This window comes from Choloepus didactylus, chromosome 17 (genome assembly GCF_015220235.1).
Source record: "Choloepus didactylus isolate mChoDid1 chromosome 17, mChoDid1.pri, whole genome shotgun sequence".
In the NCBI taxonomy this organism is placed as follows: Eukaryota; Metazoa; Chordata; class Mammalia; order Pilosa; family Megalonychidae; genus Choloepus; species Choloepus didactylus.
In genome coordinates this window covers 36,854,105-36,874,134 of record NC_051323.1, presented here as the reverse complement: position 1 = coordinate 36,874,134, position 20,030 = coordinate 36,854,105, and the positions used below count along the sequence as shown (strand labels likewise).

Below are 20,030 nucleotides of genomic sequence, written 5' to 3'. Positions count from 1 at the left end.
ACTGGTGTTGACTGATGTTGTTGCAAACATTGGGACTGGAGGTTTGATGTGCTGAGCCCTCAATTGTGGGACTTGCCCTTATAAAGCTCGTTACTGCAAAGGAGAGGCTAAACTTGCATATAATTGTGCCTAAGAATCTCCCCCTGAGTACCTCTTTGTTGCTCAGATGTGGCCCTCTCTCTAACCGAGCCACCTCGGCAGGTGAACTCACTGCCCTCCCCACTTCATGGGACCCGACTCCCAGGGGTGTAAATCTCCCTGACAATGCAGGATATGACTCCTGGGGATGAATCTGGACCTGGCATTGTGGGATTGAGAATATCTTCTTGACAAAAGGGGGATGCAAAATGAGATGAAATAGTTTCAGTGGCTGAGAGATTTCAAATGGAGTCAAGAGGTCACTGTGGTGGGCATTCTTATGCACTATATAGATAACACCTCTTAGGTTTTAATGTATTGGAATAGCTAGAAGTAAATACCTGAAACTACCAAACTCCAACCCAGTAGTCTGGACTCCTGAAGACGATTATATAATAATGTAGATTACAAGTGGTGAGACAGTGTGATTGTGAAAACCTTGTAGATCATACTCCCTTTATCTAGTGTATGGATGGATGAGTAGAAAAATGGGGATAAAAACTACATGACAAATAGGGTGGGATGGGGGGATGGTTTGGGTGTTCTTTTTTTACTTTTATTTTTTTACTCTTATTCTGATTCTTTCTGATGTAAGGAAAATGTTCAGAAATAGATTGTGGTGATGAATGCACAACTACATGATCGTACTGTGAACAGTTGACTGTATACCATGGATGATTGTATGGTATGTGAATATATTTCAATAAAACTGAATTAAAAAAAAAATAGTGTGTGAACTTCCCTCCCAGCAGCAATTCAAGAATTCTTATGAAACCTCAGGCCTCATAGATCTTATTCTGTATCATCAGTTATAACTTTCCCTAACCCCCCAAATATATTTCTCTATATTCCAGTCACATATCCCTGTTTATGGCTCCTTCAATTCCATTTCTGGCCTTCATTTCAGCTACATGATTTCTTTATCAAGCACTTACGTAGCATTTACTACATACACAGCACTCTTGTAAGACCTTTACAAATCTACGTTCCTCAAGAGTGCTAGCACATATTGCACTGGGAGTGGGAGTGGTGCAGGAGCACAGAAGGGAAATTCTCACAGCATTTTTTGAAACATGGAAAGAAAAAATATAGCCCCTGAGTGCAAACCCTTTCACTTAATCATCACAGCTTCCCAACAGTATGCAGGTGGTACTAATTTTGCCAAAGAAAATCTGACTCTTGACTCTTAATTCTATTTCCAAATACAGTATATTTCTTCTCGCTGGGGTGCTCTATAATCTTACTCTGCAAGACTCAGATGTTATTTTTCTTTAAGAACTTTTCTTGACTCTGCCTCTCCCACCAAACATTCCATCAAGATTAGAGCAATGTCAAGAGCTGAAGCCAAACTGCTGTGCTTAGCAAATGAGGAGTATTGGTGCACTCTTTTCTCAGATCTTTTCAAACTAGAGAGTAAGAAGCATATGGATGGCAAGCTGTGGGTCCCAGCAGACCTGGTGGGGGCAGCCAAGGGAGAGAGGGTCAGCAGCTTCCGGAGAATGAACCAAGAATTTCAGGTTAAAATCTTTGCGAGGTCTTGGGCCAGTGCAGCATAATGCAGCATGATCACAGACAGCAATCTAAAAATGAACACTGAACAGTCAGCCAGTGCAGCACCTATGAAAATAGCCAACCAAATGGGCCCTCTTCTCCTGAGGATTCTGATAGCCACCACCAACCCTTCCTCACCTGCAGCTAAAACAAGCAAACTTTCTAACCCAAAATAGTGCCTCAGGTCTGAGAAAAAAAGAGAGAAAAATCACTGGAGCTCTGGAAAACTCTTTTATAAAGTCCTAAAGCACCTGTGCAAAGAGAAGAGCAAATAAGATAAATCCCCTGAAGGACCATCAACCACCATCATCGTTATGGCCCTTATTAAATAATAATAATGGTGAGGAGCAGAGGGCTGTTTTATCTTCAGCAGCAGCACCCAAAAATGACCACCTTCACCTATTTCTCCTACTCAGTCTTGGGGACCTGCCTGCAGATGCTACTTTGGCCTAAGGTTAGATGATGCGGAGGCTTCACTTGTTTAAACATGTTGCTTTGAGGATAAGAAAGGATAACAGGAGAGAGATGCAGAGACATAAACACAAACTCCTAGCAGACAAGAGCCTACCACCAAATATTTGGGACTTTGCTGGTTCCCTGGCCTTGGGTCGGGAAATGTGAGGTGGTAGGGCTGGCCCCATAAAAGGTTTTGTTTCTGTCAGCACCCCCACCATGACCCCCTTCCCTGGGATCCTTGAGTTGGAGCATATTTTAAACTAACTGAGGGTTACCAAGTTCCCAAGACCCTGTCCCATATCTCTTTTCCTTTTCTATTTCAACAAGGACTCTGTTTGTGCTTGGTACATTCAGTGGTACTTTGCAGATGAATTTATTTATTCTTTTTGTCAATAATTTTTGTTTTGTCACATAACTCAGGCATCTATGGGATGCCCACCAACATGTCCCACCAGGACATGAACACAACTAAATGCTAAAGAAAGGAACAATAAGCTACTACAAACCCAGAGGCAAAGGGCCCCAGGACAAGGGGACAGTGTGTGGTTATCTAGGACCAGCTCAGGCAAGGATTCCTGAACTGCCCGGCCATGTGGGAGCCCCTCTACTCCTGTGCCTCCTTCTCTGAGATGGATATCGTGAGAGGACAACATCCAATCATTTAATAACCTGAGCCAGGCAGTTTGTGCCTTTCCCTGTGAGCGGGCCAGGCCTCCTGAGCTCCCAGCAAGCAGAAGTCACTCCTGATGAATACATCCCTGCTGCAAGGGCCCTGCCTGCGCCATATCCATTGCACCCACCCGCCTCTCTTCCCCCTTCTTCACCTCATGGAATGGGAAAAGGTTTCTTTTCTGCTAAGCCCCCAGATGATGAGCTTCAAGGCACAATCTGACATGAACTCCCCGGTGGCTGCCTTGTCTGGTTGCCATGGCACCCTGCAGGGCTGCTGAGGGCCCCCCACCTCCACCCCCTCACCCCCCCTCCTGACGCAGACCAGCCTGCAGCTCTTTAGGCAAAAAGGCAAGCAGAACGCCAATAAGGCTGGGGATAATGAACAGGGGCGTTAACATCCCATTTCAGCCAATATATTCCTCCTCACCCCCTGACAGGCACTCAACTTCCTTTTATACTCCCTGTCAACCCTACAGAGTAGAGGTTAAAATACAGCCTTTAAAGGGCAGGACTTGCGAGAGGAGAAGACTATACAAAGAACCCTGCCAATCTGTAAGGCAGAAAATAAGCTGCTGGCGCATGGCAGGTGCTCAATAAATATCTGTTAAATGAATAAATAAAAGAATAAAAGCAGCTCAACTATGAGTTTAGGCCCCTTGAGGGACATGTTCTGAAAAGACATGGTCGGTAATAATTGGTACATTTAGTATTTCATTTTCAGCCTTCCAAAACGCTTTCACGTGTTATCACATTTTGATCTTTGCAACAAGAGGGCACTAGAGTTGGGCCGGGAAATCATTTCCATCTTGCAGAGAGGTGCCTTGGCTGAGTGATTCAGCATGACAGAGGAGGTCATGGGAAGAAGGCAGCCGCGGTCGCCTCCTGCCTGCCTCTTCCCACCTCTTTCAGTGGCTCAGCCACATGCCCTCCTCCACCCACTTCCCGGGCAGGAGCCATTGGAGGTCTGACAGCCAGGGCAGGGGACTCAGGCTGCATCAAGGTCCTGTCCATGCCTCTGCTCAGTGGGGTCTCAGATGGTAAAATATTTATTTGGTGATAAGACCTTGCCTTTCAGATCAAATGGCCACTCTTGCCTGGATTACCTTACAGTAAAATAGACCTGATAGCAGTGTCTGCCACCTACTACCCCCCAGTTGCTGCAGGGTCACTCTCTCCAGCTTTTTACATGAGCTGCAGCGTGCCCCTTCCCCCCAACCCCTCCATCAAGGAGAGAGAACAACTGAGGAGGGTTGTACCTCCAAGAAGCCAGCATCATAAAGTACAGGCTGTGCATCCCTTATACCCAGCCCATACCTCCTTTTCAGAGCCATCTGGCTCCTGGGCTTTCTGCTTCCCTTTTCTTCCTCAGTGGTGGCACCAGGGAATTCAGCCTGCTTTTCTTGCTGCGTGATGCGCTCATTTCCCACAGTACCCCACAGGCTTTCTCTCTCCACAAGACCACCTGCTGAGCAGAAGACAATCTCCCAACTATTGGGAAACGTTCAGGGCACAAACATGGGGAAGTTATAAAGGCTTAAGAAAATGGACAGAGTGCTCAGGGCCAGTGTCCCAGCAACTGCCTTTCTAGCTGATGTTTCATCTCCTCTTCTGATGTGGGTTTCAACAGACTTCCCCTCTTCTTGGCTCATAAGCTTGAGCCCATCAGGGCTTGCGTGTCCACTCTGCTCATTACCCTCTAGTATTCTGAGGACCCCGTGGCTCAACCTGCTTATGGAGTAATTTTGAGGATTAAATGAGATAACATATAAAAAGCATATGAAACGTATCAAAAGATACATGGTATATGGTATCATGTCAGTTGTCAGGGTACTGGTTATTCTCCATGTAGCCCACCTCCACACGTTCCATGAGTTCTCAGCCCCCAGGAGGCTGACCCCTGAGGAATGTGTCATCTGGTTCACCCTTGCTGGTGGGAAGCCAGTTTGGCCAATGGCAGGACCCAGCAGGAAGAATGGGCAGGTGTTTTCTCCCCACTCCCTCCCTGCTTTAATACTCTGTTCCTGATGATAATCACGGTAGCCATGGCCCTGCGTGATTACAGATCCCACGGAGGCCCTTCCTCCACAGCCCCAGCTGTCTCTGGTTCGGGTATCAAGATTTTCTCCCCCCACCCTTTGCCCTCTGCACCCTGGGAGGTAATGGCTTCGTACTGATGCAAGTCTCTGGGTACCTCAGCATTCCTTATTTGTTCCCTTAACCTTGCCCTCTGTGCTGGTTTGAATGTATTATGTCCCCCAGAAAAAGCCATATTCTTTGATGCAATCTTGTGGGGCAGACATATTAGTGGGTATTAAGTTGGAATGATTGGATTATGTTGTTTGCATGGAAATGCGCCCCACCCAACTGTAGGTGCTAACTCTGATCAGAGATGATTTCCGTGGAGGCGTGGCCCCACCCATTCAGGGTGAGCCTTGATCAGTGGAGCCATATAAATGGGCTGACGGGCAGAGGGAACTCAGTGCAGCTGTGAGTGACATTTTGAAAAGGAGCTACAGCTAAGATGGACACTTTGAAGAAAGCACAGAAGCTGCAGATGAGAGACATTTTGAAGACAGCCATTGAAAGCAGACTCTTGCTCTGGAGAAGCTAAGAGAGGACAAATACCCCAAGTGCAACTAAAAGTGACAATCTGATGAGGAACTGTGGCCTAGAGAGGAACGTCCTGGGAGAAAGCCATTTTGAAACCAGAACTTTGGAGCAGACGCCAGCCATGTGCCTTCCCAGCTAAAAGAGGTTTTCCGGACACCATTGGCCATCCTCCAATGAAGGTACCCGATTGCTGATGTGTTACCTGGACACTTTATGGCCTTAAGACTGTAACTGTGTAACCAAATAAACCTCCTTTTATAAAAGCCAATCCATCTCTGGTGTTTTGCATTCCGGCAGCATTGGCAAACTAGAACACCCTCTATTAAAGTCTCTCTATTTAAACCATCTGGGATAAATTCTGTTTTCTGCCAGGCTCCTGACAGATATAATCAGAGACATCCATGCCTGTGTCTAATCAGCTGAAATGGTCAGCCATGTCTTCATTTGTCACTGGGAACAGAAAGACCCAGTGTGCAATGCTGGCTAAGTTATCTTCAGTGCAGAGTTTCCAAATTGCAAGCAAGCCGAGCTTGCCCTTCCCTCTTCCCCTCATCTTTCTAGAGGTAGTGGCCTAGCTGCACATTCTATAAAGCAGCTCGGCGTGGGCTGCCAGCAATCTGACATCAGGATGGAAGAATACAGAGGCCTCAGAGGCTCTGCATTTTCTGGACTCTAATGATTCTGCTGATCCTCTGGTGTTTGGCAATAGCTATTTCAATTTCAAGATGCTTAAATCACTTCTTTGTTCTTTCTGCTGTGTAACTAGGGCGCCACAAAGAGACTGGGGTAATTGCCGTTTGGGGTAGGCGTTCTCTTTTTATTTTTTTCCTTGTGCTAGAGGAGTCAGACCTGACACTTGGAAGAAGCTTGTTTGTGATTTTCTCCTGCAGTGGTTTACAGCTGACCCCTTCTTTAAATGGTGCTCCTTTTGTCCCTCAGTCTCTGACATTAGTTCCTCCTTTTCCTTCTCTCCAGGGTAGGTGTTTATTTTGGAGGATTCAAGGCCTCTCCTCCTCTTTTATATTTACCTCCCTACAATTTCCAGGTAGCTGCAACCTTCACTGCCAAGTCACTCGGCAGATTACTTTGAACCCCATTTATTCAACATACATTTATTGAAGGCCCACCATGTGCCAGGTGTTACCTAGGCATGACAGAGACAATGGTGACCAGCCATTGTCCCTGCTCTCCAGGACCTCACAGTCTAGTGGGGAGGAAAAACAAGTAAGCAGATCACTTGGATTCTGCAGCTTTCACCAAAGCTCAGGGAATTAACAGGAGCATCTGGGGGAAGGGGGATGGGGGCCCAGGGACAGACCCACTGGGCTCGACCTCCTGACCATGAGCTTTCTAGGGCAGGGATCAGATTCACAGTTAGCCTATTTTCCACACCTCAGAGGAAATGTGCTTCATCAATAAGTAACCACGTCTGAGTTGCTATGCAAATAAGCTCAGCACAGCTCTGCTCTCTGAACATTTGGGTTCATGTTTCCACTAGGCTTCTCTCCAGCATCCACCCTCTGTGCTATGTTTACTCTATGCAACTCATTTACCACAGTCTGTAAGTCCTGAATGAGACAACCAGCCTGGAAAGAAAAGGGCAATTTGAAAGGACTTTACCTGGTTTCCCTGAAGCCTGGGTTCCTTTCCAGGGCCAGGGTTTGTTCCACCACCAATGATAAAATGATAGCTAAATTCATTTAGATTAAGAAAAGGGGAGGGGAGCTGGCAGGATGAAACCAGTCAAAATCCTCTCTTACTGCAGTGGTCTCCCCTGTGCATTTCCAATGCAGCCCAAAATGCAACCCAACACAAGTCCTGACTCACCTTGACTCACCTCATGGAAGAGCTTCACAGATGGGTTACGTGCAGCTGCTAGAAGGGCTGCTAAGAACTTTCCAGTTCCAATTCAGTCTGGTTTCTAAAAAATTATAAAGATCCTAAACCTCCACTTCCCCAAACACTTCAGACCATGCCACAAGTAATTTGTTTGGGGAAGGAGCTTGGGTAGTCTGTGTGGGTGAGACAGGAAGCAAAGACCAAATAGGGAATCTGGCATCCCATTTGGTTCACTAAATCACTTTTCCTTTTGCAAAATTCCTTTAAATCAAAAAGTTACTGAATGTTAGAGTTAGAAGGGATAGTGGAGATCATTTAGTCTAATACCCTCTGTCTGTTTTAAGAGCCCCAATCCTCTTTGCTCAAGGTCCCACAAGCTAGTGGCTGAGCTAACCCTGGCTCCAGTCCAGCATCCTGTTAGCTACACTACTGCCCTGGGATTTCATCTGCAAGGTATTTGCAGAGGGCAGAGGGGAAGTAATGGAAAAACTCCAAAGAGGAAGAAATCAGCTTGACATTTAGCTTGTCATCTAGCATGGCTGGCATGAGGCTCAAATTGGAAGCAGATGAAACTGCCTGATGAGAGTGAAGGAGGGAAGTAAGGAAGGGGGGCAGAGCAAGGAAAGAATAAATTTCAGAACAAACAGAATCTGTGACTCTGCATTTACTTTGTGTACTGGAATGGCAAAGGGTTGGATGAGAATGCAGGGAAGGGAAATATGTTCCTGGAGGAGGGAAAACGCTGCTATAAATAAGTGAAGGGTAAAGACAAGTCTCAGACACAGTGGAAGCTGCTTTTGTTGGATGTTGTGATATGCCACCCAGCTCCCCTTTCGTGTGTGATGAGCTTAGCCCCCAGGTGGTAGGAGTGCTGCCAGAAGGCGGCCCTCAACTATCAGTACTCTTTGGGGAGTGCCCAAGCTGAAGAAAACTGCCCCACCAAAGGTCATGCCTTCTTCCAGTGGCAGCCTTCATCCAATGACTCATCCATAGGCATATAAAAGTCTGGCCTCTTACACCTCTGAGGGGCATCTCTGCTTGAGAACTATCTACAGAGTCATCTGAGGGTTTTTTTAAGGACTGCTTCACAGTATTTAAAACAACAGCACTCACTAATGCACAGTCTGCACACAAATCTCCATCTCAGAGTCAGCTTCTGAAGAAACCCAGCCCGCAACACTGCTTATCTAAATGAATGGCAGAGCCCCCACCGAAGTCAGAGAGATCTCCATCCACTGAACCTGGTCAGATAGCACACCCCACCTGGGACAGAACATGCTGAGTTCCTATTTAGAGAATGAAGTTAAGGCTCTGTCAGGGTGACAGGATGTCACCTCATTGCCAACCATGATGTGCTGGGTCATCAGAGGCCAGGGCAGTGGGACTGAAAAGGTGGGGCGTGCACCTGCCCCACCTTAGCCAGCTAGATTGATACAAGTTCAGTCAATTCTTAAAGACCTTTAAGGAAGATTCCAAAACCACCCTTGGTATTGGTACCCTTTAGCAATTGATAAACCTTAATTATTAGAAATGTTCCCCTGCAATAACTTAAATTCCTCATGCCCCACGTTAACTTATTTTTGTTATCTTAAGTGGAGACAGAATCCATCTCTAAGTTTCTGTTTAGTGATTCCTTTATGATTCCTCTTCAATCTTTTCTTTAACGTGAATGATCCCATTTTCCATTAGCTTTTCTGCAAAAGGTCATGCTTTCAATACCGTAATCAATTCTGTGGCTTTCTGTACAGGCTACAAAAGAGCCCCTTCTTTTAAAACCCTGGATTTAGTGTTGGTCAGTTTAATGGCTATGCAAGTTTCTCACCAACTAGAGCCAATTTTATCATCCTCTCTGGCAACTGGCACTCAAGTGCAACAACAAATCACCTACAAGCCGCCCAGGGCACTTTCCTTGGTTTCCACTCTTCAAAGCAGGCATTTTCAGAGCCTGGAGACACTGAAGGGGCTTCTAAATGAAGATGTAGGAAGGGATCAGCAAGTGGGAAGAAAGGGTAAATCTGAGGCTGAGTGGTTGCTAGGGAAGCTGGGTTCCAGAGAGCAAGGGGATTTCCGCAGAGCTCGGCCTTAGGCAGTCCATTCGTGGGGAGATATGCTTCTGCCAGTGAGAGAAATCTCAGCACATTATTACTTTTTTGTTGTCAAGGATCCCTGAGATACTTAGACTTCTGAGTTATGAGATGAGTAGAAAGTGAGATAAGCCCTATTTTTTTTCCCTGCACTTAGTTTTCTGTATCTGCATAATGAATAATGAGTAAGGTGAAAGAAATAAAGGAGTTACATTCACTTATTTTGCTATCTTTGATTCTCTTTGCAGAAGAACTACCCAGTAATTACATTTAACTATGGACTGGTAGAATTTTTATATAATTTTAATGTATATTTTTATACATTAAGAAAGCTTAACACTAGTGTTTCTCAACCAGGGGTGATTTTGCCCCCAGGGTAAATTTGAAAATGCCTGGAGACATTTTGATTGTCGTGACTTGGGGATGGAGGGGAGGGGATGCTACTGGCATCTAGTGGGTAGAGGCCAGGGATGCTGCTGAACATCCCACAATGCACAGGACAGCCCCGCAGCAAAGAAGTATCTGGTCCAACTTGTCAGTAGTGCTGAGGTTGAGAAACTCTGATTTATACATAATTCCATGTCCCCCTAAATATTAGTATTCACCTCTTTTGGAAGCTTCAGACATTGTTGTTATTCCTCTTCTAGACACGCAACTGGTCTGGAGGAATTACAAGCCACTCAGCTGACAAGGCTTGCAGTCTTGTTCTTGATGGAGGCAATTATGAAGAACAAAGAGGACAAGTGAAACCCCAACTGTGAGGTGAAAGGGCAGGCTTGACCTTGGCTCTTGGGCTTTCTTCAAAAGCCCTGTCTTAATGTGGGAATCAGTGAGCTGTCAGACCTGTTCAGAAAATAATAAGAAATTTTTAGAATTACTTCTCAGGTCAGGGTCATGTTTGGAGGCACAAAGAGATGCCTTTTGCTTTCAGCTCTGTAATAATTTCATTTTCCCACTTTGAGTTAAGAATTGGACACCGTGTCAGCAGAATAACCAGGTACACCTCTTCAATCACTTTTCAAACCATCTCAATGATATTTGGGAAACAGACTCCCCACAATCTGGCACTAAATTGATCAGATCGGGATATTTTTATGTATGCATTTCTTACTTTCCTGATAAATAGACTGGACATGCCAAATTTTTTCAAAGTTACAGTTATGGCATGAGCAACAACTTCTTCAGTCAGCCTGTGCTTTGGCCTGAAACAACACAAACAGAAAATCAGCCAAGCCACGAGAGCCTGGTCAAGCATCTAACAGTGTGGGATCACTGCATAAGGAGCAGGATCTTATTACAACGGGGCCTTTGAAGTGCGTTGAAAAGAAATTCTATGTCCAGAAACAAAGCCTTCCTCCCTAGGCCTGACTCAGCCCACTTGCCCCACACTCATTCCCCCCTACTCAACTGGAAAGTTCATAAAAGTTCTAGGATTTTAAAACATATTAATATAGAGCAACTTTTCCTTTAAAGGGCTATCTTCCTAAGAATACAAATCTTCCCATAAGGATCCTTAAGCGGCCCAAGCTTTTCAACAAGAATGTTGTATTTAAAATATGACTCGCAACAATTGGATCTGCTAGCCTCACTTTTCTTTTTTTTAATCAGAGAAGTTGTTGGTTTACAGAAAATCATGCAGAAAATTACCACCCCCTCCCCATTATTAACACCTTGCATTAGTGTGGTACATTAGTTAAAACTGATGGAAAAATGTTATTATAATTATATTATTTACTGTAGTCCAGGGTCCCCTGTTTGTGTTGTACAGGCCTATGTTTTTTTGTTTCTTTAATTATTATTCTAGTCACATACATACATCTAAAGTTTGCCCTTTTAATCACATTCAAATATGTAATTCATTTTTATTAATTCCATTCACAATGTTGTACTACTGTCACCACCATCCATTATCAAAACTTTTCCATCACCCCAAAAAGAAATTAGGCATTAAGTTAAGCATTCCCTACCTCCACCCACACTCCTGGTAACCTATATTCCAGTTTCAGACCCTGTGAATTTGCTTAGTCTAATTATTTCATATCAGTGAGAACATACAATATTTGTCCTTCTGTGTCTGCCAGCCTCACTTCTCCATAAAAACAATTCAAGTAGCTGAAGTGGAGCTGCAGGCCTGGCTGGCACCTCTGCTGCCACCTACTGAGTCAAGTTGGCACTACGGTCTAGTAAATCCTAACCAAAGAAAGATCTTTTTACTGTATATGCTTCTATTCTAATCCTTATTATGTTGTATCACAATTATTCATATTTAACTTTCCTTCTAGATTACAAATACTCATAAGGTATATGGGATGTTTTATTCATGTTTTAGTGGATGATCAGTAAATGATTGTTGAATTAAGTAATTTTGGGAGTTGCATGGGACTTGACCAAAAAGACCATTCCAAGGATCAGTCTTAAGGACTCATCTTCCAACACCCAGAAACTACCATAATTATATCAAACAGAGGGGGATGACTAGTTTATTTTTTATGACCTTCAGTGTAGCTCCTTCTACAACCTTCCTTAGTCACCCATTATCAGCCTTCATAATCTCCATCATTCACAAATTATTCTGTCTCAAATAAAATTTGTTTATTCTTTGATTCTTTATATCAGATAGATGAAAAGCTAATTGTATCCTCAACATGAGGGACTTTGTGCACTCAAAAGCAGAGATGTGATTGTATTTTGTTCTTTTCAAATTGAAAATGTAAAATCAGTATCTTATAATGTAGAATATTGGGGACTTAGTGATAGACAGAAGCTAGTGAGGGGAAATGATAATCTAATATGTTCAGATATGTTAGTGATGGTGAATTAACACGTATGGGAATGGATAGGGATGACGATTGTTTGTTAATGAGATTATAAGTATCCGAGTTGTATGGAAGGTGAATAGGATTGAAAAGGGTTGCTTAAAGGCATGTTTCCCACAGATCAGCACCACAAATATGGATAGGTGCTTGCATGATATACTTCTAAGGTAGGACACTAGCACAAAGAGTTGAAAACAGACAGAAGGGTATATGGGAAAAAATCTACCTATTGCATACTAGGGTCTATAATTAATAGGAATACCTTACTGGTATCACTCAAATATTCGGAACAAATAATTAAGGGCTGACAAGAGCTATGAGGTGTTTTGGGTCATGAGAATTGTTTAAAATGAAGAGTGATGAGGATTGTATAACTAACTGATGATAATGTGAGATATGGGTGGATTATCGTGGACATAACATATGCTATGTGAATTTAGGAACCCCCTACTTTATAAGTCAAGCCCTCGATCTCAAGTCTTGCTCAGGTGAAACTTATGGTTGTAAAGGGGAGGGTAAGCCCACCTTTAATTATGCCTAGGAGTCACCTCCAGAGAACCTCTTAAAAAAAAAAAAAAAACAAATTGAATGACCCCATTCCTTCAACTTTTCTTTCTATGTCTTCATTATCTATACATGCCCCAAATTTGTAATAGTTTTCTTTAATATGAAGCCTCAAAACTAGTTCCAGTGCTCTAATGTACATTTAGGCAGAACTGAGTATAGCCGAAGTATTTGAGGTGCTTGCTATTGCTGTGGATATAAAGGCATTCCTTGCATTAGGTAAATCTAACTTTTACCAGGCAGATAAATTAGGAGTTGGTGATTCATTTCACAGAGAATTACCAAGAAGATGTCTTCACATTGGCTATTTCACTGATATTATAATTTGGTTTATAAAATTTCATTTACAAAATGTCCATATTACAAGCAATTTTTCAAGAATTACAAATCACAGAGTGAAGGTAGCTATAATCCTACTGATGTCTAATTTATGTGTGACTTAGGTTAAGATTATTTCTCTTTTTCTAATACCTGCAACTGGTAATATGAACTCTTCAAGATCTCTCCTTCCTCAGGGGGGATGGTCAGCATGGAGACTATCTCCTAGATTAGAAAACATCACCATGTTCATCTGAGACTTGGAAATGCACAACGTAGGGTAAGAGAACCTTGGAGAATATTTATACCCACAAAAAGCATAAAGGGCTTTTCTCCATCTCCAGGGGAACAACCTGGGCAAAGGAATAAAAGGAATAGCCTTGGCAATCAGACCCGTGCTCCTGTACCCTCAGGAAGACAGGGAGAATCATTCTCTGATGCCAAGGTTAACACCTACCTTTGGATTCTTTGCAAGCAAAATCTCTATACTGCAATCTGGAAAAAGGCAAGGCACCTGGAGTCTCTCTGCCAATGTTTTCTCCACCCTCATCATCGATCCTTGTATTAGTACACATCTGTTTTTGGATGTTGTGTTCAGGAACTGATCAATACAAGTGCTCACTACAGGGAAGCTGGGCAAAAATAGCGTGGCAGACTTGACAAACTGCTTGCTCTTTCGATCTCTTGGGGACTGCAGGTTCAAAGCCCATGATCATTAACCCATAAACACTTAGATTTTTAAGCAACTTGGCAGAGACCTTCAATGATTCGGTCCCACTGGTGGGGAGTCCTTCCAAAAGGTACATTCTCACACCAATTCTGTTCTTTCAAAACGTGTGAGCATGTGTGTGGTGAGAGAAGAGTTGGAGGAAATGGATAGGGATTTATTGTTAGACATCTCAATCTGTAAACAACAAAGATTTGGAGAGTGACATGTATTCCATGGTATACACAAACCCAACTAAAGCAGACCCTATTTATGATAATACCTTTATGAGCTCCCAAGAAAACAAGACAACAGAATCTAGCTCATATAATTGTTCCTTGGGTGGAATACATATCCTCCCCAGTGGCTCACATTATGTACACAGAAACTTGAGTATAGAGTTATGCATTCAATGGGGGACTGAAAATACTTGGTGACAATTATTCCTGCAGGCAGTTTGATGATACAATATGATAAAGGCAACCCCCACAGCCAAAATGGAATTTTCATTAAAGAGCTAACTGATTAGAGACAAGGATCCATGTAGGGAGATCTTCAAAATCTATCTTGGAAGTTTCTTTTTAAACATTTAGTTACTTCTTCTTAATCATCCTTATGACAATACAGTTGGGGAAAGGTACTGAAAGATTAACTGTTTAGAGAGAGAGAAAAAAAGGTGTCAAAATTATGGAAAGAGCATGTCTCTTTTGTTCTTTCTACACAAAAATTATATCAGTGCCAGTTTCCAAGTTCCTCTGCATTAGAAATCAAAATGGCCTCCATACTGGATTACTCACATCAAATCTATATTTTCGACTTCTTATAGAGTAATACCAAGTCCATAGTCCTAAATGATAAAAACTGGCTGGAACTGATCACAATCGTTTCCTCCAAAAAGTCTCCAGATTCCCCGGTGCTTAATTGGGATATGTTTCACACATTTACAGTAGATGCCTGGTCTCTAGATTCTAGAGTGTGACACTTTGTTTCAAGACTAAGAAAAGAACATAAAGGAGAGACTGAAAGAGATTCCCAAAGTAGGGAAGGGTGTTTTCGTTTTCCTAGCTGCTGAAGCAAATATCATGCAATGGGTTGGCTTAAACAATGGGAATTCATTGGTTCATGGTTTTGAGGCTAGGAGAAGTCCAAATCAAGGCATCATCAAGGTGATGTTTTCTCCCAGATGTCTGTGGCTTTCTGGGGCTGGCTGCTGGTGAGCCTTGGTTCTTGGCTTTTCTGCCACATGGCAATGCACATGGCGGCCTCTCCTGGCTTCCCCATTGTCTTCCGGGTTCCGATGACTCTCAGCTTCTGGCTGCTTCCTCTGGCTCTCTCTCTGACTTTCACTCTGCTTATAAAGGACTCCATTAATCTGGATTAAAGCCCAACCTGATTGATTTGGTCCACACCTTAACTGAAGTAATATCTTGAAGAAATCTTATTTATAATGGGTCCACACCCAAAAGAATGGGACATGTTTTACTGGGTGTACATAGCTCCAAGCCACCACAAGGATACACATAGAAAATTGACAGTAAAAAAGCAAAAGGAAATATCTACATCAATAATATCTTTCTTACATATTTTTAAAATTCAATAACAACAAATCATAACTACTAGCAAATTGACAACTTCATAAACTTAATTGTGCTATAATGATTTAGCTTTGCTAAATGCTGTTTTCCAAGGAAAGGAAGAAATTTATAAGCTTTCTATAAAATGGAGAAAGTTAAAAAAAAAATAACTAACAGGGACCATACTTTGAGTTTTAACTTAAGTTATGCTTTAGCAACCCAAAAGGCACCTAAAAAGTAACAGTTTTTCACATTTTAAGTTTAAAAAGTGATTGATTATAATGGTCATTTCTTAATCCAGAATTTAGCAAAAAATCTTAAATATAAGGCAAAATTTTGCATTAGATTAAATTTCTGTTTCAGAGGAACCCTAAATACTTTCAAATGAAGAGATCAATGGAAATTCATTTGGATAACTGTTTGACTAAAATAACTCAAACAAAAATGCAACTAATAAAACTAAATCTTTCAGACCCTGAAAGAAACACTGTCCTCTCTTCCATTGGTACAGTAGGAAGAACACCTAACTTGAAATCAAAGTATCTTAGATCATCATGGCCCTTGCTACAGGATCTTCAGCAACTTCACCTTCCGAATTCCCTTTTCTTCACCCATAAAAATATGGAGATAATAATATCTACTACACTAAATTACCATAAGCATTTAATAAGAATGTACACTACAATGGCTAGAACTGTGACTGGCATGCAGAAAGCACTAAAAATAATGTTTCGGGGACATCAGCAACATGGCAACATAATTCATCCATTGAAAACTTCTCCCCAGAGATTGAGAGAAAAAAAGAACAAACCTCACTTGTTCAGAACTCATGAGGAAGGTAAAGACTGGAGAAGGATCCCACAAACACAGAATTGAAGAAAAAGAAAAATACCAGGTAGGAAACTTCCATTCTGGACCAGCCAGTCCTCTTCCCTCTCCCTCAGTTGGTCCCACACAGCTTGGGAAGTGCCCAGAGGCAGTGGCCAGGACCCCTCCCACCTCCAACCAGGGATGTGGATTATAAAATCTCTCACAGCAGTGAGATAGATCCTCATGTATATCCAAACACAGAGACCCAAGTCCACAGAAATCCAGGACAGGACACAAGCCACCGAGGAGTGTAGAAATGGCAGGTGCATTGGGGAGAAACTTACAGACAGTGTTTGGAGGGGGGTTAGTTTAAAAACCCAGAAAGCAGCTGGGGAGGCAGCAGCAAGATCCTCAGTCAAACACAGTGGAGAGTGTCTTCCACACCCCAGGCACCTGTCCCAGTGTCTGGCATGGGTGATAGTTCTTCGCACACCCACAGCCACCGAGCTAGGAATGGGCTGCTGCAGCAGGTGGACGACTGTGAAAGTGGGTAGTTTCCACATCCCATACAGCCATCTTTGACCCCTTTGCAGCACCACAGCCAAGAGCTTCCTTAGGGATTCCGCTTGCCTGTGATGGCACACAATCCTCCTCCATGGAAGCCCACGGAGTGCACAGCCTAGAGGCAGGGGTGCTGCATGGAAGGGCCAAGAGCCCTATACCAATCCCAGGGACTTGTGGGCCCACATGAGAGAGAGACTGTAGGGAATCTGAGCTGAAGGGTTAGATGTGTGCTACAGCCGCAGGATATTCCAGCTGCAACCCTGGGAACAGCTGGGAATAGTGGGACTTAAAGCCGTCTACCCTGCTTAACTGTACAGGTTACGCCCTGCCCCTCTCAGGGATAGCGGTCCCCACTGCACACAGAAAATTGGTGCACTGATTGGACCTCCACAAGGTTTGGACCCCCACTCGCTGCACAGACAAAGTTGGGGAGAACTGGCTTGAGGGTAAGAGGTGGCTCAAGAGTGCCACCTGCTGGTAGGTCAGGGAAAGTGCACTTTACTAAGCTGTAGCCCTGTCAAATTATAGATAATTGTTTAAATAAGCCTGTATATCCTAAAAGAACCCTATCAAGATAAGCAAATGCCAAGAGGCCAAAAACAACAGAAAAATTTTAAAGCATATGAAGAAATGAGAAAATATGGATAACCCAAATGCCCAAATCAAAAAAACAAGAGGAAATACAGAACTTGGAGCAATCAATCAAAGAAGAAATCACAAACACCAATATCAAGGCTCAGGATATAAAAGACATCAAGAAGACCCTAGAAAAGCATAAAGAAGAATTTGCAAAAGTAAATTAAAAAAAAAAAACAAAACAAAAGCTTATGGAAATAAAAGAAACTTTGATCAAATTAAAAAGATTCTGGGGGAGAACCTAAGATTGCAGCTGGGAGAGACAGGGCAAAAAAACACCTCTGTGAAAAATACCAGATAAAAGCCAGAAAGTGACCCAGAACACCAGTTCCAGCAATGCACCAGCTGGACAAGGTCTGCTAAATCCACAGGGACTGTGCACTTGGTGAAACCGGGAGTCTGCATTCTGAAACAAGTGAGTAAGCCAGCTGAATGTCCGGCAGCCATGCTGCGGTATGGGGAAACTGTGGGTTGGTGTTTGGAGGCAGACTAGTTCTTTTTAAAAAAAACCCAAAAGAATCTGCAGATATGGCAGTGAGAACTGCACAGTGAAGTGTGGCAGGAACGGGCTGTGTGAACACATCAATATCTGGCGTGGAAATAGCCTTTCGCGCACCTGCTGCTAATTGTCTCAGAGCGAGGCAGGCAGAGGTGAGCCAAAAGGGGAAAATAACCATGCCTCTTGCAGCCATCTTCCTTGTGGGCTGGGAATGTTCTTGCTCAGTGCTGGAACCACAGCCCAGAGCTATGCCAAAAAACCCAGTGTGATGGAAAGTGTTTCTAGCAACACACGTACATGCCACAATATTGGGCATAGACAATAGCCTTTCGTGCACCCACAGCTAATTGTCCCAGATCTAGGAAGGTGGAGCTGTGCGAAAAGGGGGAAATTAATGCACCCCATACAGCCATCCTTACAGCAGGCTGGGAATGCACCTACACAGCCCGGCGGCCCAGAACTTCCCTTGAGGGACGGCGCACACTTGTGACATAGCACAACCTTCCCTCAGCAGAGGCCCTAGAAGGGCACAGCTTGGAAGAGGGACCCACTCGGAAATCCCGGGGACCATATGCCAATACCAAGGACTTGTGGGTCAGTGGCAGAGACAATCTGTGGTGAGACTGAAATGAAGGTTTGGACTCTTGCAACAGCCTTGAATCTCCAGGAACACCTGGGAGGTTTGATTATTAAAGCTGCCCTCCCTCCCTAACTTCTCAGACACATGCCCCACATTCAGAGCAGACAGCACCAACAACACAACCAAACTTGGTGCACTAATTGGACCCCACAAGAATCAGACCCCCACACACCACAAAGACAAAGTTGGGGAGAACTGACTTGAGGGGAATAGGTGACTCGCGGATGCCATCTGCTGGTCAGTTAGAGAAAGTGTACTCCACCAAGCTGTGGATCTGACAAATTAGAGATTAGGCTTTGAATAATCCCACATATCCTAAAAGAATCCTATCAAGTAAAGCAAATGCCAAGAGGCCAAAAACAACGGAAAATTTTAAAACACATGATAAAACCAGACGATATGGATAACCCAAACCCAAACACCCAAATCAAAAGATCAGAGGAGACACAGTACTTGGAGGAATTAATCAAAGAACTAAAGATGAACAAAAGGAGCACAGAACAGGATATAAAGGACATGAAGAAGACCCTAGAAGAGCATAAAGAAGAAATTGCAAGGGTAAATAAAAAAATAGATGATCTTATGGAAACAAAAGAAACTGTTGACCAAATTAAAAAGATTCTGGATACTCATAGTAAAAGATTAGAGGAAGCTGAACAATGAATCAGCAACCTCGAGGACCACAGAATGGAAAATGAAAGAACAAAAGAAAGAATGGGGAAAAAAATTAAAAAAATCGAAATGGACCTCAGGGATATAATAGATAAAATAAAACATCCAAATATAAGACTCATTGGTGTCCAACAAGGGGAAGAGAAGGGTAAAGGTCTAGAAAGTGTATTCAAAGAAATTGTTGGGGAAAACTTCCCAAACCTTCTACACTATATAAATACACAAAGCATAAATGCCCAGCAAACTCCAAATAGAATAAATCCAAATAAACCCACTCCAAGACATATTCTGATCAGACTGTCAAATACTGAGGAGAAGGAGCAAGTTCTGAAAGCAGCAAGAGAAAAGCAATTCACCACATACAAAGGAAACAATATAAGACTAAGTAGTGACTACTCAGCAGCCACCATGGAGGTGAGAAGGCAGTGGCATGACATATTTTAAAATTCTGAGAGAGAAAAATTTCCAACCAAGAATACTTTATCCAGTAAAACTCTCCTTCAAACTTGAGGGAGAGCTTAAATTTTTCACAAACAAATGCTGAGAGATTTTGCTAATAAAAGACCTGCCCTACTTCAGATACTAAAGGGAGCCCTACCGACAGAGAAACAAAGAAAGGAGAGAGAGATATGGAGAAACTTCAGTACTAAACAGATTCAATATTGGTTCATTAAAGGACAATAAGAGAGAGAGGGAGAAAATATATCTGACAAACATAAACCAAAGGATAGGATGGCTGATTCAAGAAATGCCTTCACATTAATAACATTGAAAGTAAATGGATTAAACTCCCAATTAAAAGATACAGATTGGCAGAATGGATCAAAAATATGAACCATCAATATGTAGCATACAAGAGACTCATCTTAGATACAGGGACA

The 20,030-nt window shown here is 43.0% G+C and overlaps 1 protein-coding gene across 2 annotated transcripts in view; it reads right to left on the bottom strand.

Annotated features, from left to right (window-relative positions):
- Window positions 1-20,030, bottom strand: part of CLHC1 (clathrin heavy chain linker domain containing 1) — a 186,400-nt gene that overhangs the window by 42,716 nt on the left and 123,654 nt on the right. The window contains exon 12 of one of the 2 annotated variants that reach the window (XR_005212352.1): window positions 9,956-10,193. Coding sequence is in view for 1 of the 2 variants with exons in the window: in XM_037806840.1 (XP_037662768.1) it covers window positions 10,177-10,193 (17 nt within the window). In the remaining variant the exon portion in view is untranslated. Of the gene's footprint in view, window positions 1-9,765; window positions 10,194-20,030 lie in introns of those variants that run through there. The other variant, XM_037806840.1, reaches the window with a different exon arrangement.